The sequence below is a fragment of the Oryctolagus cuniculus genome, chromosome 1 (genome assembly GCF_964237555.1).
Source record: "Oryctolagus cuniculus chromosome 1, mOryCun1.1, whole genome shotgun sequence".
Classification (NCBI taxonomy): Eukaryota; Metazoa; Chordata; class Mammalia; order Lagomorpha; family Leporidae; genus Oryctolagus; species Oryctolagus cuniculus.
The window spans coordinates 201,315,218-201,339,319 of record NC_091432.1 but is presented as its reverse complement, the minus strand read 5'-3'; the positions used below and the strand labels follow the sequence as shown (position 1 = coordinate 201,339,319).

The window sequence follows — 24,102 nt, the reverse complement described above, 5'->3', positions numbered from 1 at the left end:
ATGGCCAGGGCTGGGCAAGGCTAAAGCCTGGAGCCCAGAACTGCATCCTGGTGGTAGCACCTTGTACTTGGGCCATCTTTCACTGCTTCCCAGGCACATTAGCAGGGAGCTGGATTGGAAGCTGAGCAGCCGGGACTCAAATCAGCACTCTGATATGGGATGTTGGCATTGCACGTGATGGTTTGGCCTGCTGTGCACCTGCCCGTCATGTGGTCCACACAGGTGCCTGTGTGCTGCAACCCAGAGCATGCACGAGAGGCCCACTGGCTGCCAACGTCCCTCTCCTGCCAGATACAGGCTGGGCACCGCCCTGCACTGGCGGGGGCGGGGGGCATCCAGCCCGGCATTTCCCCTGCCCTCCCTCAGGCCCTGCCCCACAGGATCCCTTGTCCACCCTGATCAGGCAGAGGCTGTGATGCTAGGGCCACTGCCAAGAGCAATACAACCTCTGCCCAGGACCCCAGGCAGCTGGATCAGGGCAGCACCTTGTAGAGATTCCAACCGAATGCAAGGGGGTGGGGACAGAAGCCCTCAGTGGCAGCTGGGGGTGGGGGAAGGATGGGGGAGACTGGGCAGTGTCTGGGGGTGCTGGGCACAGGGCAGCTGAAGTCCAAGAGCCCATCTCAGAAAGCCAAGAGTCAGCAGGGGGTTCTAAGCCTTGGCACCTGCTTCATTGTCCCTTGGGACTTCGATTAAAGATATCATTTGAAGATAAAATTAGGAATTTCAAGCCAGTGACTGTAGAACATTTAACCAAGCCAGAGGTGCTGCAAGAGCAGGGCTCTGTGCACCTGCACAGGTGACTGACCTGGTCCCAGCCCTATTCCCTGAGGGCCCCAGGGCCACCCTCAGCATCATCTCACCCCTGACGGCCCTTTTCCTCCCTAGTGGCTTCCAAGCATTGCAGTCTCCAGTCCCCGGTACCTGTAAGAGGCTGGGGCCATGGTGCAGGGGCAGAAGGGGCACCGGGCTAGGAAGGAGTTGGGAGCGTGGATGAGGACTTGCTGTACGACCTTGAGCAAGTCACTGTACTTCTCTGGGTCTCATTTGCCACAGCTGCAATCCACTGGGTGAGTATTTCTGGAGCCCCCAAGGTGTGCAGTGCCTGAGGGCCTTTGGTGAGATGAGGGCTTGGACTAGGGTCTGTGCAGACCTGGGCTTCGATCCCTGCCCTGGCTCAGAGGGACTGGGTAGCCTCGGGCACGCCACTCCGTGCCTCCTGGATCTGCGGGTCCTTTTGCAGAAAGGAGCGTGACGCAAGTTGCACGTTCTGTCATGGGGGGCTGGGAAGGGATGCGAGCTGCAGGGGGGTTCAGCTCATACAGCCTCCTCCCCACTCCCCCAGGCCCTGCGAGCACTGGCTGCCGGACGTGGCTGGGCAGCCAGGGTCTCTAGTGACCCTGCAACCAAGGCAACAGGGTGAGGTGCTGGCCCCCATCTCGGCGAGATGTCAGCTGCTTTATCTGAAAGCATGGCCACGAGCGTCTGGCACGGCTTTGTGCCGGAGCTCAGCTGTGGGCAACCGAGGGGGCACAGGTTATACATGGTCAAGTGTGCGTGTCTTAAAGAGAAAGCTCCCCGAACGTTCCCATGCATCTGCACTTACGCAAGCACTCAGAGAAGATGTAGGGCAGCCTCACCCAGCCACACCCCTCCAAGGTGGCGACTACTCTGGCCTTAACACCTTGGAGTAGCTTCGGCTGCTTCTGAATATCATTTAAATGGAAACATACACTGTGCATGTCCTTGTGCCTGGCTTCCTCCATTCCACGTTTTATCTGAGATTCACCCATGCAGTTGGGATTGTTTATGCTTGCTCACGGCTGTGTAGCATCCTCTTATCTTAGACGTACTATAATTTATTCCATTGTTAGTAGACAATCAGGTTATTTCCAATATTTGACAGTTATAAACCGGGCAGTGAATATGTATTTTGGTGGAAATAAGTACTTATGTCTCTTAGGCACAAACCCAGGAGCAGAACTGGCAGATCACAGAGTGGGTATACATTTAACTTCAGCAGATACCACCAAACGGGTTTCTAAAGTACTGGCACATTTCTGCACTCCAGGTCACAGCGCGTGAGGGTCTGGCCGCCGCACACCCTCGCCAGCACTTGATACTGCTGCTGTTCCTTTCTCCTAGCCGTGGCGGTGGGTGGGCAGCGGTACCGTACTGTGCATCTCCTGAGGGCTGAGGGTGCGCACACACCCCTGTGCCTCTTCCCCAGGTGGGTTGGATGGCTTCTCCAGGAATTGGGCCTTTTCTCTGGAAAGGTGCTGGCTGAGTGGGGGGGGGGGGCAGATGTCCCATGAGAACAGCCGGGGGGGCCAGGAGGCACGCCGTGGCCCGTTTCTCTTGCCGTAACTGAATACCACAGATGGGGTAATTTATAAGGAGCAGCATTTGTCTCCTACAGTTGTGGGGGCTGGGAAGTGCAAGGTCAGGGTGGAGGTCACGCTGGGGGAGGGGAGGCTCGGTAGGGCCCCAAGGCATTGCTGAGACACGGCACACTGCTAGCTCAGATCTCTCCATCTCTCCTCACAAAGCTACCGATGCCATCACGGAGGTCCCATCTCACGACCTCCTCTAAGCCCAATCACCTCCCCACCTACTACAAATGAAGGAGTTCTGGAGGACACACTCGAACCCCAGCCATGAGCATGGCCACACGTGCAACCTCGAAGGGCTGACCCGGGCAAGAGGGCGCAGAAGTGGCCTGGGGCTCCCCAGAGGGCAGAGACATGGATCTCCCGAGACTACTAAGACACAGATGTGGAATCAGCACAGGCCTGCGGGAGGGTGCACGGGGCTGATGCAGGAGGCGGTGAGTACATGTCACCCCGGACTCCTGCGCAGGGACCACGGCGCCCTCCATGAGGTCTTCCAGGGAGCATGGTTGTGTCAAGCGACAGTGGTCCCCGAAGACGACAAGATGAGACTGAAGGGGTGGCTCTGTTGTTTGGAGCCACTGAATGGAGCAGGAGTGGGACTTGGAGCGCAGCCGTCATTAAGGGACCCGCGCTTGTTCGCCGGGGTTATTTTCCCTGCCTGATCTCATTCTCTCGTCAGTCCCCCGGGAAAGCACCTTCTGAAAAAGCAGGGCCACGAAACATAGCATCGGACCCTGCAGCTGCCGCGAGCTCCACCCCTAAATCAGAGGGGCCGGAGTGTGGGTGAGTGAGAGTGAGTGTGTGCGTGCGTTTTTAGTCTGGTTTCCTGGAGGCATCACAGTGTCTGAGTCACACTGTGCCACTCACCCTACACAAGGCTGTTCCAGGAAAAGACCCTGAGAGCACCCCCAGGCCACCTGCCTCCAACGCCTCGGCAGCCCTCCGCTCTGTGGCTCCTCCCCTGCCTCTGCACCCCGCCCACTTCAGGCACTCTCAGTCCTCCCAGGCTCCGCCCCTCCCCTCCGCCCTCCCGCCACAGCAGGGAGGGGCCCGGGCAGGCACACTTGGGAACACACACCGGAGAGCTCACCAGGGTTCTGTGGGACCTGTCACACACCCCGAGCCCTGACAACTGAAAGTGACCTTGGGGCAGGCATCGCTGTCTCCCAGGGGCCTACACAAAACCCTGCACCTCCAGAGACACATTTGCTGAGTAGACAGACCAGAGGCATTATTATTAGCTTGGGCAGCTATAAGTCGAAAGTGTTGGCAGAATAAACGTGAACTTGTGGGGAAGCTGCGAGACTCACTGTTCTTTTCAGCCCGCATTCTACAAACATGAAATTTATCACCTTGTCTTGTGGTGGCTATTAATGCAAGGCCAGCCTCATGGTGCAGGGGGTTAAAGTCACCACCTGCGATGCCAGCATCCCATACAGGTGACAGCTTGAGTCCCGGGTGCTCCATTTCCACTCCAGCTCCCTGCTACTGTACTTGGGGAAGCAGCAGAAGACGGCCCCAATGCCTTAGGCCCCTGCACCCATGTGGGAGACCCTGGGGAAGCCCCTGGCTCCTGGCTTCCACCTGGCCCAGCCCAGGCCACTGCAGTCATCTGGGGAGTGAACTGACGAATGGAAAATCTCTGTGACTCTGCCTTTCAAGTAAACAAAATAATTTTTTTTTAAAGTAGAGTTTTGTGAAGCATGTTTTCTGAAAAGCCAGCATGAAAATTAGCCTGCACAACGCCAAAAGGCAAACGGCATGTTGGGGGAAATACTGCATTGAACAAAAGGCTAATTTGTTTAACAAAGAGTTACTAAAAAAAAAAAAGAACAGTTTAATAAGATATGGGAAGGCGAGAGGAATAGGTAATTTACATCAGACCATAAATGACGAATAGACACACATGAATAGATAATGAAACTCCTAATTAGAGAAGAGTGAATTGGGAGTGCTGTTTCAGTTCTCACCTATCAGACGGACGGAGACAGAGAAGCGTGTCCCGAGACGGAGGAAAGCCAGCGCGCCCGCACAGAGAGGAGTCTACATGGGCTGGCCTATATGGAACAGGAGTGCACACAGGCTGGCCCATGTGGAACAGGAGTGCGCACAGGCTAGCCCACGTGGAATAGGAGTGCACACGGGATGGCCCACGTGGAACAGGAACGCACATGGACTAGCCCACGCGGAACAGGAGCGCACACGGGCTGGCCCACGCGGAACAAGAGTGCACACGGGCTGGCCCGTGCAGAACAGGAGTGCACACGGGTTAGCCCACATGGAACAGGAGCGCACATGGGCTGGACCATGTGGAACAGGAGTGCACACGGGCTAGCCCACATGGAACAGGAGTGCACACGGGCTGACCCATGTGGAACAGGAGCGCACACGGGCTGGCTCTCTCGAGGCAGGTTTAGCCGTATCTCTCAGAGCACACACACCCTTTGACTCAGCAATTCTTCTTCTAGGAATTTATCCAACTAGATTATTTGCTGAGTTGGACAGAGACCTGTGTGCGAATCCTCTGGTTATAACTTACATCAGAAGGAAACAGGAACACATAAAAGCTCATCAGCAGGGCCCTGGGTCCGTGGGTGAGAGCACAGACACACAACGGAACACTGTGAACGCCACCCTTGAGGCTAACAGTACCCCTGAAGTCCCCACACCTTGAGGCAGCAAGAATTTGTTCTGTTATCACTGCTTCCCGGCTTGGCGCTAGCTTCTCCACATGGATTATTAAGCAGCTCTGTGAGACCCACAGTGTTATTATCATTTTACAGGTGCAATGGAAGTGCAAAGAGGTGACACAACCTGCCAATGTCAGATTCCCAGGGCGGCCATAACAAATCCCCGCAAACCAACGGCGCAACTGAGCAGAAATGTACCCTGTCACAGTTCAGGCTAGAGCCCTGAAGGCAAGGTGCTGGCACAGCCGAGTCGTGGTCACGGCAGGAGGCACACCTCTCTACAGCCATAGCTCTAACCTAGGGCTCCATCACCACATGGCCGTCTTCTGGCCTGTGTGTGTCCACTTGTCTTAGAGGGGCACCAGCCACTGGCCTCAGGGCTCACCCTTACTCCAGCATCTCCTCATCGTAGCTCATGACATTGCCAAGAACTCGATCTCCAGGTAAGGTCACATTCGGAGGTGGACATGACTTTTGGGGGACACTGTTATACCCAGTACACTGGTCAAGGTCACCATCGCTACTGCGTGCTGTCGGCCCATATATAACACAGCAGCTCAGACCTCAGGGTGCTGACGATGTCCTGGGCACGGCCCAGTTTCCATGTGTGACCAATAAATCCCCCTAACACTCTCATCCTGCAGAGGTGGCAACTGAAATTCCCACAGTAACCCCACTTTATTCTGGGGAAACTGAGGCACAGGTGTTACCTGAGATCACATGGCCAGTACCGGGCGGAATCGGGAGGTGATATACAGAGGCTATGCTTTTTTTTTATTTTTTTACAATTTATTTTATTTTATTTAAAAGGCAGAGTTAGAGGGCCGGCACCATGGCTCACTTGGTTAATCCTCCACCTGAGGCGCCAGCATCCCATATGGGTGCCAGGTTCTAGTCCCGGTTGCTCCTCTTCCAGTCCAGCTCTCTGCTGTGGCCTGGGAAGGCAGTGGAGGATGGCCCAGGTGCTTGGGCCCCTGCACCCGCCCGGGAGACCGGGAGGAAGCACCTGGCTCCTGGATTCAGATTGGCGCAGCACTGGCCGTAGCGGCCATTTGGGGGGTGAACCAGTGGAAGGAAGACCTTTCTCTCTGTCTCTTTCTCTCTCACTGTCTATATCTCTGTCAAAAAAAAAAAAAAAGGCAGAGTTAAAGAGGAGGGAGGGAGGGAGGGAGGGAGGGAGAGAGAGAGAGAGAGAGAGAGTTTCTATCCATTGTTTCACTCCCCAAAATGACTGCAACAGCTGGAGCTGGACTAGGCTGAAGCCAGGAGCCAGAAGCTTCCTTTAGGCCTCCTATGTGAGTGCAGGGCCCAAGGACTTGGGCCATCTTCTGCTGCCTTTCCAGGTACATGAGTAGGGAACTGCATTGGAAGTGGAATAGCTGAGACTCGAACTGGTGACCATATGAGATGCTGGCACTGGAGGAGACAGCTTCAGCCTCTGCACCACAGCGCCAGCCCCAAGGCCATGTTCTCACCCACCGTGTTAAACTGCCTTCTCCATTGTCCCATCACGACAATATGCTGAGAAGCTGGCCTAAGGAAATAGTTCTCACTCCTCTGAGGTGTCTTCCTTTGTGGTCAGGCTTGAAGTCCTCCCATCCATCTTGTCTCCCTTCTCCCCTGGGCTGCCATGATGCATCTCAGAGCTGATTTGAGATAAATTATTTATTTATTTTAACTTTATTTGAAAGAGAGAGATGGAGGTCTCCCATCTGCTGGTTCACTGCCCAAATGCCCACAACAGCCAGGGCTGGGTCAGGTCACAGCCGGGGGCCTGGGATTCAATCAGTGGTGGGGACCCAAGTACGTGACCCATCATCTGCTGCCTCCCAGATCCCTGCTCCTGGGAGCCGATTTGAGTGTCCAAATAAATAAATCCAGTTGCTATCTTCAGCCAGGACACTGGAGTCGTCTCTTCTCCTTAACCTCTACACTGGGAGTTCTTAAGCTAGGCTTTTGCGTGGGCTCCCAAGGGAGGCACGCGCCCACTGCAATGCCACCTGCTGTGCGCATGGACGCAATTACTTCCCTGGAGCAAGCCTCCACAGTTCTAATCAGATTCCCAAAGAGCGCACGTTCATAATCTTCAAGGCTTCTGCACCGTCTTCTTAAAATTTCTGGTGTTACCAATTACATTACATCTGTGGGTTTATTTTCGGCCATGTCAAACCCTGTTAATGGTATCAATGGGGTGTTGCAGGAACACCATCAGCCAATGCATGCAATGCTGCATCTGCCTAAATTTTTACACCTTCCTGAGCCTGCAAGGAGGAAGCCCATCTCCACATCTCCCTCTCCCTCGCCTTCCATTCGCACGCTCCAGGGCAACTTTGCTATCTCAGAGTCTCAGGTTCCCTCCCCAGCACTGGCCAGGTGTGCACCGTGCGCTCGCGGACGGTGCTCACAAGCCAGCAATTCATGTGCTGACGCCAGCGCATTCACCTGCAGAGGCCGGGGGACCCTGGGAGAGGCGCCCTCACCTGGCTGCGCCCGGGGCGGCACTTGGCGGATGTGGGATCCACACCAGACTCTGTGTTTAGAGAGCTTCTTAGGGACCCTCAGGCTCGTTCTCTAAGGAGCTTGTTGGAAACAAGGAGCTCCTTAAACATTCAGAACCTCGAGCCCTATCCCATACCTGCTGGACCAGAATCTGCATTTAAAAAAAAAAAAAATTCAAGCGACTCAAATGCTCGCCAAGGTTAGAGAAGCACTGATCTAGGCCCTTAGCAGCCGGGAGAGCAGTGCTGTTGGCTGGAATGCACATCTCAGATGGACGGCGGGACACAATGCCTGCTGGGGCTCGGGGTCCCGCTGCGGGAAGAGCTATGAGCACCTGCGGGGCCTCCCTCACTGGGGGGTGCGGGGGTGGGGAGCAGGTGTGGGCCCTGCCCTCGGGAAGCCTCCGGTCTGGCGAGACTGGGCAATGCGTGTGAATGCTGGTTGGTGGTGCACGACTGTTGTGGTCATCACACAACTTTCATTTCCTCATTCATTCATTCATTCATTCCATCACTAATGCCCACTGCGCTTGCATTTTGTTATGGACCAGGCAGCTGGAGAAGCAGAAATGAACACGCTGGGAACCCTGTCCTCAAGGAGCTCTCCGTCTGGCCCGAGGTGAAGAAACGTCCACAGACGGCTCCATTCAGAATCACGTCCACTCTGAAGTCCGTGCAGGGGGCTGTGGGGCAGGTGGGGCAGGTGGGGCAGGTGGGGCAGGTGGGGCAGGTGGGGCAGCCGAGCGCTCTGCTCTGGAGGAAGATGACGAGTTCTCCAGGCTGAGAAGAGCAGAGGAACGGCATTCCAGGCAGAAGGAACAACAGGGCCAAGGCCGGGTGGCCCGAGCGCACCATGGCCAGAAGGATGGGGGATTGGGAGGAGGGCTGCAGGTGCTTTGGGAGACAGAGTCTGGGATCCGGTCTTAGATGCCAAGGAAACTGTCCCTGCCCAGTGGGAAGCGGGAGTCCCTGAAGGAGTGGCAGCTTCTTGAAGACTTTTTAATGGCGGCATGCAAGGAGAGACACTGAGACGCAAATGACCTTGAAGAGGCTCTCACGCTGATGAGGAGAGACGGCAAAGCCCCCAAGGGGAGCAATGGGGACAGAAATGGATGTAGGAGATACTAAGGAAGCTGGCACTGGCAGGGCTCTGGGACCCCAGGAGTGCGGCAGCGAAGAGGAGGGAGGCCTGGGGCTCGCTGCCTGGGTAGGTGATGTCCCCCTCCTGAGGGTGACAAGGCTGGGGGCAGGGGAGGAGGGCTGGGTGACAAATGAGCCTGAGTCTGCCTTGGCGACGTCCTAGTGTCTTTGCCCAGCAGGCAGCAGGCAGCGCCACACCTGGCTGGACCCCAGGAGTCACTGCGACAGGGTGTGGGTAGAAAGAGGACACCAACACTTAGGCAGGGGCAGAAGGGACAAGGCCACGAGGGGCCAGGAGGCCTCTGGGCTTTGCTGCTCCCTCTGAGCACGGGAGCAGGCAGCAGGGACCGTGCCTCAGCGGCCACCAGACTCGTCTCCAGGGATGGCGCTGGGGCCACCACCCTGGGAGCCCCAGAGAGTGGGGGCTGGAGCTGGGGACTCTGAGGAGAGACAGGGGCCCAGGGGGCGCTGTCTCCCCTCGTCTGCTCCCTCCCTCTTTCCTCTGCAGGCGCACATTTGTTTTTCTCTGAGAGGAAAACAAAAGGATGGACGAGCAGGAGAAGCAAAATAAATGCTTGAGTTCTGTTAAGTTTTTCAGGTCAGTCACAGACTTAGTGCCTCCTCCTGACACCAAGAAAATTTCCCAGAACCTTCCGGAACCTTCCAGAACGTGTCCTGGGTTGACTCCAATGAGCTCATTCCTTATTATCATTAAAAGCACAGAGAGTCAGGTTCTATTGCGATTAACCAACAGGAGAATTTACGCAGCAGAACAAGAGAGAGGCAAGGACCCCAGAGCCCTGCTCTCTGATTCATGTTTTTCCACAGCAATGAGCCTGTGGCTTTCAACGGATAATGGCTCCTAGCAGCCAAATAATTGATCTGTTTGGGGGCTCTGGCTTTAAGTGGAAAGTGAGCTGGCTTCTTCAGAAAGGCTGGCAACGAGGCGGGTCCATTAGCAGGACTGAAAAATCAAAACACTGGCTGGAAAAGGCCACTAGCACTGGGCTCAGCCGGAGTCATCTATCGATGACGTCACTTCAGAGCAAGCAAGGCCAAGGTGTCAGGGCCTGCACGCAGGCTCAAGTCACCCTTCCTGGCCCGGCGCGACCCTCCTGCGCAGACCCCAAGTGAGCCGGGGGATGCGGGCCTGAGCCAGGCTCTGCAGTATTTTGCCACCACCCTCTGCACCGTTCCCCCTGGAGGCACCCTGCACAGCCTGCGGCCCTCAGTGGCCAGGAAAGCAGGCTGCAGTCCTGGCCATGGGCACACCCTGCAGCCTCTCCTTTAACTCTCTTATCGGCCCAGAAGCACCTGCCTCACTTCTGTGCCAGTCCCCAGCTCCCTCCTTTCTCATCTGAGCTTTGAGAAAGACTTGCAAGCTCTGTCTCCACTTGCGCTCCCACCGTCTCCTACTTCTGCCCCTCGTTAGCACTAGTAACATCCCAGGGTACCAGGCTCTGGCCTCAGAGCCTCCCTTGCACCCTTTCGATGAGCTCCCAGCAGCCCCTAGGCAATGGGTACTTGATGTCCCCGTTGGTTGGAGAAAGAAACCAAGGCTCAGACTGGCAGGCTGGGTCCCTGGCGGATCTCAGGTTTGTACCCTCTGCAGGGTCCTGGCCAGAGTCCCCCGAGAGCCTGGCCACTTCCGCTGGCCTTTCCCAGCCCTCACCCCACACCCGTGTCTGTACAGCAACTGGTAGCTTCCCCTCTCCCCCTCCCCGCCACCTTCGCCCCAGGGAAGCCCCCTTCTCCCACCCCTCCCTGGCCTTCTCTTCAGGTCGGGACATCTTCCCAGGGAGACCGGGCTCCCTCTGGACCCCGGGTCCCCCACTCTGAGCGGCACCTGTGTCTAGCAGTCTCTGCGCAGGGCTGGCAGGACCCGCTTCTACTTTCTGTTGCTCCGGGGAGAAGGTGTGAAGCCCTGATAAGGTGGGGCGAGGCTATTTTTAGAGGACACTGGCTTCCCTCTCAGGCTGTGAGTGGCTCCAGGGCCAAGGGCTGTCTGTGAGACCCGCTCCCTGCAGACAAGCCCCAAAGCCGCCGTGCGCCTGCTTTCCCTGGCCGCACTGTGGCTCCTTCTCGCTCTCATCTGGGAGGCTTCCAGCCAGCCGTAGAGAAACCATGCAGCAGGACAAGGACAGAGGCAAGGGAAGCTTCAGGATAAGGGCACTGTAGTCTGAGCCCCGGGGCAGTCCAGGGGCCCAGAAGAGGGGGCGCTGGTGGGGTACTGCCATGGAAGAGCAGGGACAGGTTCCTGGAGGCTGCACCCCCGTTGCCCCCTGTGACCTTGAGCAGGGGGCTGCCTCCCTGGACCCAGACTGAAATGGCTGTCACCTCCGGGCGATCCCGCAGCGACCCAGGGTCTGGTTGTGCGATTCACACAGCAAGAGCCTGGGCCTGCTCATCTCCCAGTCTCCACCAAGGGCCCGCTGCAGAGGCCAGGGTCTGCCATGGTGGCCGGGTGGCCAGGACCAGGGGCCCACACTGGTGAGGAAACAGGCCAGGGGCGGCTGGACCAGCACCAGTAGCCTCCCCGGGTCACCATATGGCCATATGCTGCTTGGCCAAGGCTGTGATGGCTACCAGCCGCGGTGACCCTAAGCACCCAAGGGGTGCGCTTCCTGGGTGTGCGCGGCCCAGGCTACTCCAAGGGTCCCACTGGGCGCCGGAGACACTATTGAATGGGGGGGGGGGGGCGGATTTCCGCGACCGCTCCCGATGCGCGCGGCTGGGCTCCGGCGTCCCCGGGCCGGGAGCCGGCGAACAGGTGGCGGGGGCGCGGGCAGTCGAGAGCGCGCTTCCCCGCTATCACCGCCCCGGTTCCCTGCTCCGACAAACGGGGGACCCCGGGCCAGAGAAAAGAGGCGGCTTGCCAAGGTCGAGCCGCGAGTCGGTGACAGCCGGAGGGTCCTCTTTCCCGCTCCCCCTGCCGCGCACCGCCCCAACCGCCGTTCTTGAAAACCTCGCCATCGCCGCACTTTGGGAAACTTTTTCTGTCCCGGTGCCGCGCGAACCCCGGCTCCACGTCCACGCGAGCACGGACGCCCCCTCCCACTCCGGATTCTCCGCCGGCAGCCGAGAGGCCGCGCCCCGTGCGCGCCCGGGCGCCACCTGCGCCCAGCAGAGCGCAGAGCTCCACGGAGGGCGCTGGGGTCAGCGGGGACCCCGGTGCTCTCTCCCAGAGCCCGCGGGACCTCTTCGCCCCAGCAGCCACGGCGCAGACGTCCAGAGGCAAGACGCCCTGGCCAGGGCCGGCACGCGGGGTGGCGGGGACTGCAGCGCCGGGGTCCCGAACGCCGGGCTCCGGACCCCCGAGACCCGGGCTCCCTAGCCCCGGAGGCAACCCGAGGCGGCAGCTATTTATAGAGGGAGCCGCGCTCAGTCCCTCTTGGCGGCGGCGGCGACAGCTGAATATTTTGCCCAGATATGGCTGAGGCCCGGCGCGGGCGCAGGGAACCCCGCGAGCGCGAGGGGGACCCCGTGTAGGGTTGGGGTCTTACCGGGGCGCGGCGGAGCCGGTGCGGGCGCGGACGACGGTGAGGCGAGCGCAGCGCGGGGCCGGACGAGCTCCCTGGCGGCCGCGTTGGGCGGGCGCTGCGGGCTCCGGGGGTGGGAGCCGGGGCGGGCCCCGCTCGGCGCTGTCACCGCGCCCCGCCCCGCCCGCCCGCCCTCCCTCCCTCCTTCCCGTCCGGCTTGGGGGCGCCGGTCGCCGCGCACAGCCCCAGACCTGGGAGTGGCCCCTGCTCCGCGGCCAAGTGAGCGCGGATCGCGCCCGGTCTGGGCCTCAGTTTCCCCACTTGAACCAGGAAGAATTCCAGCGTCAGCGGAGCTATCTAGGGGACAGGTGGGCACGGTTTCGTCGCTGAGGGGTCTCGCGTTTCACGCCTTCAGAATCCTGGCGAGTGTAGAAGCAGAGCCGGCGAGTGGCGGCCGCGCCCTCGCCTTCGCTGGTGGAAGCCGGGCTGGCTCCCGCTCGCAGGGCCCAGCCGGGAAGGGCCGACAGCGCCGTCCGGGGAACATGGGGTCTAATGCTTGCGACCCCTACGGTACTGACCAGGGAACACCTCCAAGAGCTGGAGTAACCACACCTGTTCTTGAAGGGCTGCTGTGTTCTCCAGAACAAACCACTTAAACCCAACCAGACTTCAATTGCTCTCCTGGACCAAACCGCTCCTATGCTGGAATGCGTATGAGTGCCGGGAAACACCTTATTTTGGATTATTAGGGGGAGGTTTGGGCTGAGCTGTGTCCTAATTAAATCAGCTCTTTAATCCTGGTATATAGATTGCTAATGATAAAGTTTTTTTTAAAGTCTTGTTTTTTTTTTCGTGGAAATGTATTTTTTTTCTTAGATTTTATTTATTTGAGAGGCAGAGTTACAGACAGAGAAAGGAAGAGACAGAGAGAGGTCTTCCATCTGCTGGTTCACTTCCCAAATGGCCACAATGGCTGAAGCTGCACCAATCTGAAGCAAGGAGCTTCTCCCAGGTCTCCCACATGGGTGCAGGGGCCCAAGGACTTGGGCCATCTTCTACTGCTTTCCCAGGCCATCAGAGAGAGCTGGATCGGAAGTGGGGCAGCTGGGACACGAACTGGCACCCATATGGGATGCCAGCACTGCAGGTGGAGGCTTAGCCTACTATGTCACAGTGGTGGGCCCCAGAAGTGGATTCTTGTAAGTCAGGCTGTAAGACAATGCTCTCTCTCTTTTAAAAAATATTTATTTATTAGCCGGCGCCGTGGCTCACTAGGCTAATCCTCCGCCTAGCGGCGCCGGCACACCGGGTTCTAGTCCCGGTTGGGGCGCCGGATTCTGTCCCGGTTGCCCCTCTTCCAGGCCAGCTCTCTGCTGTGGCCCGGGAGTGCAGTGGAGGATGGCCCAGGTGCTTGGGCCCTGCACCCCATGGGAGACCAGGAAAAGCACCTGGCTCCTGGCTCCTGCCATCGGATCAGCGCGGTGCGCCGGCCGCAGCGCACCGGCCGCGGCGACCATTGGAGGGTGAACCAACGGCAAAAGGAAGACCTTTCTCTCTGTCTCTCTCTCTCACTGTCCACTCTGCCTGTCAAAAAAAAAATATTTATTTACTTGAAAGTCAGAATTACACAGAGCAAAGGAGAGGCAGAGAGAGAGAGAGGTCTTCCATCCGCTGGTTCACTCCCCAGATGGCCGCAACAGCTGGAGCTGCGCCGATCCGAAGCCAGGAGTCAGGAGCTTCTTCCGGGTCTCCCATGCTGGTGCAGTCTCCATGCTTGGGTCACCTTCTACTGCTTTCCCAGGCCATAGCAGAGAGCTGGATCAGAAGTGGAGCAGCTGGGACTCAAACTGGCACCCATATGGGATGCTGGTGGCTTACCCGCTATGCTACAGCGCCGGCCCAGACAATGCTCTCTTCAAGTCGTCTGCGCCACCCATTTAAAAGTACGGTGATGATTTAATCATCACATGTGATTTTAATGCATTCAAAAGCGTGCACACAGCTTAAACATGCAGCTTCGTGACTCTTCAAAGCGTGCACACCTGTGCTGCCAGCACTCCGTCTGGAGGCAGTGCCGATGGCCAGAAGCCAGCCTGGCCCCGGGGTCTCAGCCCCTTCTCAAACAGCACCACTTTCTTGACCCTTAAGCTACCCTCTACCCATGCTTTCTTCTTCCTGGAGCATATTTGCTCCACCCTGTGTTGTGGGATTAAGCCGTGGTGTTTTACGCAGCTGTAGCTGGTCTCTCTCTTTGCTTTGGAGTTTTCCATCGTGTGAATATATTACAGTTAAAAAAAAAAAGTCTGCTGCTGGCACTGTGGTGCCGCAGGTTAACCTGCTGCCTGCAATGCTCACATCAGAGCACCAGTGGGAGTCCCTGCTGGCTCCGCTCCCAACCCGGCTCCCTGCTAATGGCCTGGGAAAGCAGCAGAGGAGGGCCCAAATGCTTGGGACTCTGCCACCACGTGGGAGCTCCTGGCTACGACCGTCACAGCCATCTGGGGAGTGAACCAATGGATGGAAGATCTCTCTCTGTCTCCCCCACCCTTTCTCTCTCTGTTACTCTCTGCCTTTCGAATACATAAATACAACTCTGAAACAATAACCTACTTTACTGGTAAAGGACACTGAACTGTCTGCAGGCTTCAGTGACCATTGTCTGTGCCGCCGTAAACTTGCTTCCCCGGTAGGCTCAGGTTCTGCGTGCACGCACTGTGGCTGCCAGAGCTGGCTTGCGGGCTGTGCCTGACCTGTGCGCTGGGAGAGGCAGCGCCCCACTCTGATTGAGAGTCATTGTGCAGGCTGGCACCGCGGCTCACTAGGCTAATCCTCCACCTTGCGGCGCCAGCACACCAGGTTCTAGTCCCGGTCGGGGCGCCGGATTCTGTCCCGGTTGCCCCTCTTTCAGGCCAGCTCTCTGCTGTGGCCCGGGAGTGCAGTGGAGGATGGCCCAAGTGCTTGGGCCCTGCACCCCATGGGAGACCAGGATAAGTACCTGGTTCCTGCCATCGGATCAGCGTGGTGCGCTGGCCGCAGTGCGCCAGCCGCGGCGGCCATTGGAGGGTGAACCAATGGCAAAGGAAGACCTTTCTCTCTGTCTCACTATCCACTCTGCCTGTCAAAAAATAAATAAATAAATAAAAAGTCACTGTGCAGGCTGGCACCGCGGCTCACTAGGCTAATCCTCCGCCTGCGGTGCCTGCACCCCAGGTTCTAGTCCTAGTCAGGGCGCCGGATTCTGTCCCGGTTGCTCCTCTTCCAGGCCAGCTCTCTGCTGTGGCCCGGGAAGGCAGTGGAGGATGGCCCAAGTGCTTGGGCCCTGCACCCCATGGGAGACCAGGAGAAGCACCTGGCTCCTGGCTTCAGATCAGTGCAGTGCACTGGCCGCAGTGGCCATTGGAGGGTGAACCAACGGTAAAGGAAGACCTTTCTCTCTGTCCACTCTGCCTGTCAAAAAAAAAAAAAAAAAAGAGTCACTGTGCCTTTCACATGGCAGCTTCCACCTCCGCCACTGGCCGCTCAGCCATTCTGGCACGGTGCACTACCTCAGCACTTGCTGTCCCATGTCCTAAGGCGGCGAGCACCTTCTCAAGGCTCCTGAGCCGTTGGAGTGCTTTGTTGAAGTGACACTTCACATGCACTGCCCATTTGTTTTCTGCATAGTCTTGGTTACGGGAGTCTCGGGGTTCTCTTCCTCCTTCCCTCCCTCCCTCCCTCCCTCCCTCCAAATGCGTGGATTTCAAGATGTTTGCACCAAAATAAGCTTAGCATTTTGATTTTCCCACAAACTCTCTGGTATCCTGATATATTCCTCAATTATATTCTTTCATTTTCTGCTTTGCCTTTTCACGTTTATTAAACATCTTTATTTATTTCATTTTTAGTTGAAAGGTAGAGAGACAGAGATCTTGCATCCTCTGGTTCACTCCCCAAATGTCTGCAACAGCCAGGGCTGGGCCATGCTGAAGCCAGGAACCAAGAACTCCAGCCAGGTCTCCCACATGGGTGGCAGGGGCCCAGTCACTAGCAGGAAGCCACATGGGCAACGGAGCAGCAGGTGAGCACCTGGGCACCCTGACACGGGCTGCAGGATCCCAAGCAGCAACTTAACTGCTGGGCCAGATGGCCTTCCTGCTCGTCACCTGCTTGATAACATCTTTTTGATGAACAGGTACGCAGGCTTTAACACATAGGGCTAGCACTTTGTATGTCCCGCTAAGAACTTGCTCTAATCTGGGTTACGAAGGCATTCTCCTAGAGTTTCTTCCCACCTTAGCCTTTCAGTCCCCAGGGATTGAGTTTCAAAGACGCTGTGAGGTGGAGGTGCGTGTCATTTGTTTGTCACGCTGTCCCAACATCAGTTCTGCAGTTACATCAAGAAACACAATCGCTTTACGAGGATGAAGTCAGTGAAATGGAAACCACTTTTTCCTTAGTAAGACGATTTGAGGATTTTTGGTTTTTGTGTGTGCATGCAGGAAAAGGCACTGTAAAAACGTCCACACTCCTTTCACTTAAACTTGCACGGGCCTTGCTATTTTTATTGCACCCTAAGTGATTGCTCACCGATGTAAGTATTCCTGCTTTTTGAAGCAATTTAGTGGTAAATATAAACTTTAAAAAGCTGGAGAGCTAATGTCAACATGCTTAAAATGAAAAACAGATCGTTATCCTTTTCTGTTGTTTTTCCTAGATTTTCCAAAAAATGAATGATTTGAATATTTTTTATCTCCAGCCCCTGAAGTCCTCTCTATATTTCCTACCAGTAGTTTATGATCTCATCACACGCTGTCTAATTGGCTTACATTACATAGAAGATTAAAAAAAGATTTATATATTTGTAAGGCAGAGCAATAAGGAGACACGGGGGCGGGGGAGAGAGAGAGAGAGAGAGAGAGAGAGAGACAGAGACAGAGAGACCGAGAGAGATCTTCCATGTACTTGTTCATTCTGCAAATGAACATGACAGCTAGCAGTGGTCCGGGCTGATGCCAGGAGCCTGGAACTCTGTTTGGATGTCACACGTGGGTGGCAGGAGCCCATGGACATGGGCCATCTTCTGCTGTCTCCTCAGGGTCACTAGCAGGAAGCCGGATGCGAAGCAGAGCAGCTAGGACTCGAACCGGCGCTCAGACGTGGGCTGCCGGCACTCCAACAGGTGGCTTAACCTGCTGCACCACGACGCCGGACCCTCAAAATCAAACTTCAAAGCTGCCAGGTGGAGAAGGCTCATCGCCGCAGCCTCAGGGAGCCTTCAGAAAGGCTTCACTCTTCCCCAGCTTCCACACCTAAGCTATCGGGTCTAAGCACGATGACTAAAAACTTCCACAAATCTTCAGTATCTTTGCTTAATTCCCTGGGCTCCACTCTGAGGCCCCACCTCCCCCCCTCATCTAAAGCTTCCGGCCTGCCGGTCTGCCAGTCCATCTGCCCGCCAACTGGCAAGCACACAGGCGGACACTGCGCCGGTCCCGGCTGCCACAGACGGGGGTTTGCTGCAGTCTGTCTCACTTCTCTCCCCAGCTGCACAGTGGGGTCACGTGCCCGCTGGAAATCCAGAACGCTGGGAGTGTCAGCCTCTACCAATCAAGGCTCACCTCGCCACCCACTAGAACCAGCCCTCAAACATGCACCAGGGTCCTCCTGTCCCACCCCCATGAAGAGCTGGCCAAGACCCAGCCCTCTCTTGAGAGGCTCATGGTCCAGCCGGGTGACTGGTGTGCCAGTTACATCCTATAAAGGAGCAGAATGGAGGCAGCCCGGGAGTCAGGCGGACACTGACTGGCAAAAACGGGGAGAGGAGAAGGAGCTGCAGGCCGAGGGGATGCATAAGCCAGGCTTGGAGGGAGAGCAAGTCTTGCGTTACAATGCCAGCAGCCCTGGATGGACAAGTAGGGGTCCAGCAATAAGGGGCAGTGTGGCTAGAGCAGGGGGAGGTGGCCACGAGGCTGGGAAGGGGACTGTGGAAGGCTTGAGCCTCAGGGCTGGTCTCTCTGGGCAGCGAGAAGTCACTAGGAATTGGCAGTGAGGGGTTCACCTCAGGGGACAGTGCAGCTGTGGCGCTGGCGGCTGACCCAGCACTGCAGGGCACACAACCTCAGTGAGAAAGGAAACTCGTCTCCTGACCACGGAGCCTAGAAATTACAACGGAGGCAGGCTCTATACTGATAAACATTTTTATTCTAGTATTATAGTAATAATTCAAGTGCAATTTTCTTTGAAAAGCCAACTCTGTTAAACAAAACTTGTTAAATATCTTCCATCAAACAAGCATATGCATATTCTTTCAATCCCCCACAGCAAGCAGTCAGAGCCATGTAGCAGAAATATGATTTTTTTAAAAGCTACTACATTTTGTTATTGCTAAAAAACCTGAATTAGTTGTCAAGGTCTCAGAAGCAGTGATTAATTAATTTTTGAAAGCTCTACCAGATACTCTGACATAAAATCATGAATCCAGATGTCCGTGTCGGGCAGCGAGGTGTCTACTAGATAGACCACCACTTTCCGGTCCCAAGGGTGGGTGTGCTCGATGACCGTCTGCACCAAGGCCACCAGAGGCTTCTTCTCCACGTGGTTCCGGAACACCATGGACGCCTCCTCCGACCACTGGCTGCACTTCACTCCTGGGAGACAAGGGAGAAGAGGAGGCAGTGAGCTGTCACGGGAGTCCTTCTCTGGCTCATCACAGTGGGCTGCCATTTAACCCGTCCCAGAGTTCTTATGCAGCCCGGGGCAGGTCTGCCTGAACTCATCAACAGCTGCCCAGCAATCTTTTTTTTTAAGATGTGGTTATTTATTTTGAAAGAGTTACAGAGAGAGGGAAAGACAGAGACAGAAGGATCTTCCATCCTTTGGTTTACTCCCTAGATGGCCACGAAGGCCAGCACTAGGCCAGGCCAAAGCCAGGAGCCAGGAGCTTCCTCTGGGTCTCCAACATGGTGCACAGGCCCAAACACTTGGGCCATCTTCTGCTGCTTTTCCCAAGCCATTAGCAGGGAAGTGAATTAGTAATGGTGTAGCTGGGACTCGAACCAGTGCCCATATGGGATGCCAGCAAGGCAGGTGGCAGCTTTGCCCACTAAGCTACAGTGCTGGCCCTGCCCAGCAATCTTAAAAACCACCCAGTATACAGTTTCTCTCTCTGAATGGAGTCACTGCTGGAAACTTTGACCCACAGATACGCGCTCATTTAAGATCGAATGTTGTTATAAATTGAGGTCAGAATGACTGTTCATTTCCCATATGTCAAGCATATAGAAATTAATCACTGAGATAGCCAGGAAAAATAATATCCATGATATTTATGGTTTTTTGTTAATTAAAGACTTAGCTTTTTCCAATGGGTCAAATATAGTAAAAGAAAGAAGAATCACATGATTCACTTACAGTGTAATTGCTCAGAAATCATACACACACACCACCACGGAGAAAGCACTAGACTGAAGTCAGGGGACTCGGCTGCTCGGCCCAGCTCCTCCCCTATCGGGGGGTGGGCTCTTGGGCCAATCAGGTGAACACTCAGTCTTCAGTCTATCTGTTCTAAAAGAAACTGTCTGGACCAGATGAAGTTGGAGCCCTGTGCATCTCTAAATTTCTATGAATTTGGGACTTTAGGGGACAAGTTAGAAAATGCTTAGATTTTAAAACAAAATTGAGAAAAGAAAAAAATTCTTAGAAGTACTACTAAACTAATATAAATTACGTCCACATATACTAGATTGGACAAATTATGAACTGAATGCCCAAGGGAATGAGGTGTGGAAGTTTTAGAAGTCTTGTTTTCTAGACAGAGTGAGCCGACTTCTTCGGTTGCGCAGGATTTCTTGTTTTAGCTCCAGCAGTCCTGACGACCTTTAAGTCCTGGTGGTTGGAGAGCGTCCTCAGTCAGAGAAGAGCGGGGTTCACAGTGTGGCCCCTCCCTTGGAGGATCCAGGGAATGGCACGAGAGCCATGCTGTGTGGACGCAAAGGCCACGACAAGGCTGGAGGTCCTGAAGCAACAGCTTCCCGGGAACCCTGGGAGGCAAACATCCAGGACTCTCACCTGTGAGTGGAGAGGGTGGGCCCAAGGTTCCTGGAGAATCTTAAAGGCATCTGACTCAGTCACCTGGGACTCTCCCCCAACCCCATCAAAGAGGGTGAGCTCAAAGGGCCCAGCTGAATGTGAACTAATGTAGCCAAGTGACGGCTCCTGCGGCCACGTCGCAACAGGTGACTCCATGAAACGTCAGTCCACACCACTCCCCTCTGCAGTGGATGCCTGTGTCGGGGCAAGAAGGATGGACTCTCCACCACACACCTCTTGGAAAGTTCCAGTGAATGTGTTTTCATTAATTAAAAAGGGGCGGGGCTTCCTTCAGAATGAGTAATCCAATCTACTGAGAGGTTTTTAATATAGGACGAAGTCAGTACAAGAAAGAAGCCTCAGGACCAGTGCTGGGGCACAGCAAGCTAAGCCGGCATCCCTTATGGGCACCAGTTCGAGTCCCAGCTGCTCCACTTCTGATCCAGCTCTCTGCTGATGTAGCTGGGAAAGCAATGGAGGATGGCCCAAGTGCTTGGGCCCCTGCACCTATGTGGGAGACCCAGATGAAACTCTTGGCTCCTGGCTTTAGTCTGGCCCAGCTCTGGCCATTGCAGCCACTTGGAGGGTGAACCAGCAGGTGGAAGCCTCTCTCTTTCTGTCTCTCCCTCTCTGTAACTCCACCTCTCAAATAAGTAAATAAATCTTAAAAATAAAAAAAAATAAAAAAAGAAAGAAGCCTTGGCAGAGATGCATCTAGAAAAAGAACTGAGGACACAACGGGCCCTTCATCAATACTATCTTTAGAGGCTGGCGCCGCGGCTCACTAGACTAATCCTCTGCCTGCGGTGCCGGCACCCCAGGTTCTAGTCTCGGTCGGGGCACTGGATTCTGTCCCAGTTGTTCCTCTTCCAGGCCAGCTCTCTGCTGTGGCCCGGGAAGGCAGTGGAGGATGGCCCAGGTCCTTGGGCCTGCACCTGCATGGGAGACCAGGAGAAACACCTGGCTCCTGGCTTTGGATCAGCGCGGTGCGCCGGCCGCAGCGGCCATTGTGGGGTGAACCAACCTTTCTCTCTCTCTCTCTCTCACTGTCCACTCTGCCTGTCAAAAAAACAAAACAAAACAAAACAAAACAAAACAAAACAAAACAAAACCCACACACAAAAAACCTATCTCTAGAAACAAGAGTCAGGAAAGTGTCGGGGATCCGCGCTGTGCATCATTTACAAGTGGTTCCATGTTTACTCTCTCTGACTCACACATTAGTTTGGAGGCATAAGCAGGATGGGCATTAACCTGTCACTTTATTAATAATTATGGGGTAGGCTGAGAAGTGACGTGACAGGACCCAGGCCTTCTGACTTCAAATCACACTTTCCATTCTGAGCAGGAAGTAGAGGGGAAGGGACAGAGGCAGAGCAGTGGGCTGGAGGCTGTGGGACCTCGGGCAGGACGCTCACTGCTCTAGGCTGCTCTTTGCTGATCTGTAATTAGCGAAACGGTCCCTAAACCTCCTAGCAAAGAATTTAATGGAATCAATGGGCAGGGACCTAAATGGTAACTGAGGAACTGCCAGAGGCTCATGGGGATAAGTCTGAGGTCGGAGAGACACCCCCCCCCCCCACTCAGTGCACGTGCGCACGTGCACAAGCCCGCACACCATGCACGTGCACCACCGACTTCTAAGAGCTTCAGTGCCTCAGGCATGACCTCCAGGTTCATATAGTGAATATCCAAGAAAAATCCGTTGCTGCCTCCAGCAGGAGGAGACATAAAGGGAACATTTTTGAAGTACTTGAAGCTCTCTGTTCTTAACAAGTCCTGCCCTTAGGAGAAGCATTTTACCAGAGCCTGACCTGCTGGAGTTTTACCAGAGACAAATTAATCTACCTGGGTGGAGGGAAATGCCCAATTCCATTCCCTTCTAGCCAGCTTGCCCTTTCTTTCTTTCTTTTTTTTTTTTTTTAAGATTTATTTTATTTATTTGAAAGTCAGAGCTACACAGAGAGAGGAGAGGCAGAGAGAGAGCGAGAGCGAGAGAGAAGTCTTCCATCTGATGGTTCACTCCCTAATTGGCCACAATGGTTGGAGCTGCACGGATCCAAGCTGCACCCGTCTGAAGCCAGGAGCTTCCTCTGGGTCTCCCACATGGGTGCAGGGGCCCAAGGACTTGGGCCATCTTCTACTGCTTTCCCAGGTCACAGCAGAGAGCTAGACTGGAAGAGGAGCAGCTGGGACTAGAACTGGCGGCCATATGGGATGCTGGCACTTCAGGCCAGGGCATTAACCCACTACGCCACAGCGCCGGCCCCCAGTTTTCCCTTTCTAAGGGGGAAAACCTCAGTATAGGAGAGGCTCCTGGTCCAGGAGGCACAGGCCCACCGAGGACTGAGACCCTCCTGTGGGACGTCAGAACCCCTGCACCCCACCCCAACGCCCACACACACCTCATCCTGTGCAACCCAAGGCCCCTTTACCAGAGTTTCTTCTACCCAGGACACCACATCCAGCCTTCCACCATCACTAACAACTACAGAAAACTGGAAGTGGCAGGAAAAGCAAAATCAAAACAAACCAAAAACACACATGGTTTGAGGAGACTGAACAAGCACCACAGTCAGTCAGTTACGGCAGAAATGCTGCAGAGCACTGCGAAAGTACGCTGAGGGCTTCCATGGGGAACACAGACAGAATGCAAGAAGCAGAAAGGTGGAGATTCTAAGAGAACCAGAAAGAAATACTAGCCACCAAGGACAGCATTACCAGGAGCGCGGCTGTCCTGACGAGTTCACCGATGGGCTGGATCTGGCTGAGGCACGCACCAGCAGGAGCGGGCAGAACTCGGGAGCCGGAGGACAAAGCCCGCCAGAATCAGAACCGGACATTGGAAATGGGCCCATCCGAAGGACAGGAAGACAGCAGCAACGTCTGAAGCAGGAGTGCCTGACCATTCTCCCTGACTGAAGTCAGACACAACGCACAGGCCAGGAGGCTCCGACACCAACTGGGGCACAAACGCCCCCCAAAATACACCTATGCGAATCATCCCCAACTCTGGAAAATCAGAGGTAGAGAAACGCCCTGAAAGATGCCAGAGGAGGAAAAGCACCCTAATCATAGAGGAGTAATGATAAGAATTATGGGGCTAGTGCTGTGGCATAGCAGGTAAATCCACTGCCTGCAGTGCCAGCCTCCCATAAGGGCACTGGTTCAAGTCCTGGCTGCTCCACTTCTGATCTAGCTCACTGCTATGGCCTGGGAAAGCAGTGGAAGATGGCCCAAGTCCTTGGGCCCCTGTACTCACATGGGAGACCCAGAGGAAGCCCCTGGCTCCTGGCTTCAGATTGGCGCAGCTCTGGCCATTGCGGCCAATTGGGGAGTGAACCAGCAGGTGGAAGACCCCCCCCCCCCCCCGCCTCTCTGTAACTCTGCCTTTCAAATACATAAATAAATCTTAAAAAAAAAAAAAAAAGCTAAGAATTACCTCCAGCTGCTCTGCAGAAAGCATGCAAGCAGGGAGGGGGAAGGCAGAGCGGAAACTTCCCCGACTGCATTCTGCCCCCCGGAATCCCCCTTCCAAAGGAGAAGAGACAAGGACGCTCAGACAAGGAAACCAGAGTGGGAGGAGCGTGGCGCCAGCAGCCAGCAGACCTGCCGTGGGAGAGACGTGACAAGACGTTCTTCAGAGAGAAGGAAAACTACAAAGGTCAGAACTTGGATCTACGTAGAGAGGAAGAACATCAGAGGAGAGAATAAGCAAATAGGTAAAATGAAAAACTTTAATTTTTCTTATTAACAGATCTGGTAGATTAGAGTTTGTTCAAAATAATGACAGCAGCAATGCATTCAACTATGTAGGTTTATCTCTAAGGGAAAT

The 24,102-nt window shown here is 55.3% G+C and overlaps 2 protein-coding genes and 1 long non-coding RNA gene across 4 annotated transcripts in view; 1 reads left to right on the top strand and 2 right to left on the bottom strand.

Annotated features, from left to right (window-relative positions):
- The window catches only part of TMOD1 (tropomodulin 1), an 83,512-nt gene extending 71,145 nt beyond the window's left edge, over nt 1-12,367 (bottom strand). Inside the window, exon 1 of the mRNA XM_051856318.2 lies at nt 12,225-12,367. The gene's annotated coding sequence lies outside the window, so the exon portion shown is untranslated. The remainder of the gene's footprint in view (nt 1-12,224) is intronic.
- A 38-nt stretch (nt 12,368-12,405) lies between these two features.
- Nucleotides 12,406-17,538, top strand: LOC138844785 (uncharacterized). The gene is made up of 2 exons (XR_011381184.1): nt 12,406-12,568; nt 17,275-17,538. It is a non-coding gene; the product is annotated as an uncharacterized lncRNA (long non-coding RNA).
- Nucleotides 17,539-18,360: 822 nt separating this feature from the next.
- Nucleotides 18,361-24,102, bottom strand: part of TDRD7 (tudor domain containing 7) — a 71,468-nt gene continuing 65,726 nt past the window's right edge. Inside the window, exon 17 of one of the 2 annotated variants that reach the window (XM_051856279.2) lies at nt 18,361-18,826. In XM_051856279.2, coding sequence (XP_051712239.2) covers nt 18,606-18,826 — 221 coding nt within the window. In that variant the 3' untranslated portion in view covers nt 18,361-18,605. Of the gene's footprint in view, nt 18,827-23,664; nt 23,877-24,102 lie in introns of those variants that run through there. The other variant, XM_070054746.1, reaches the window with a different exon arrangement.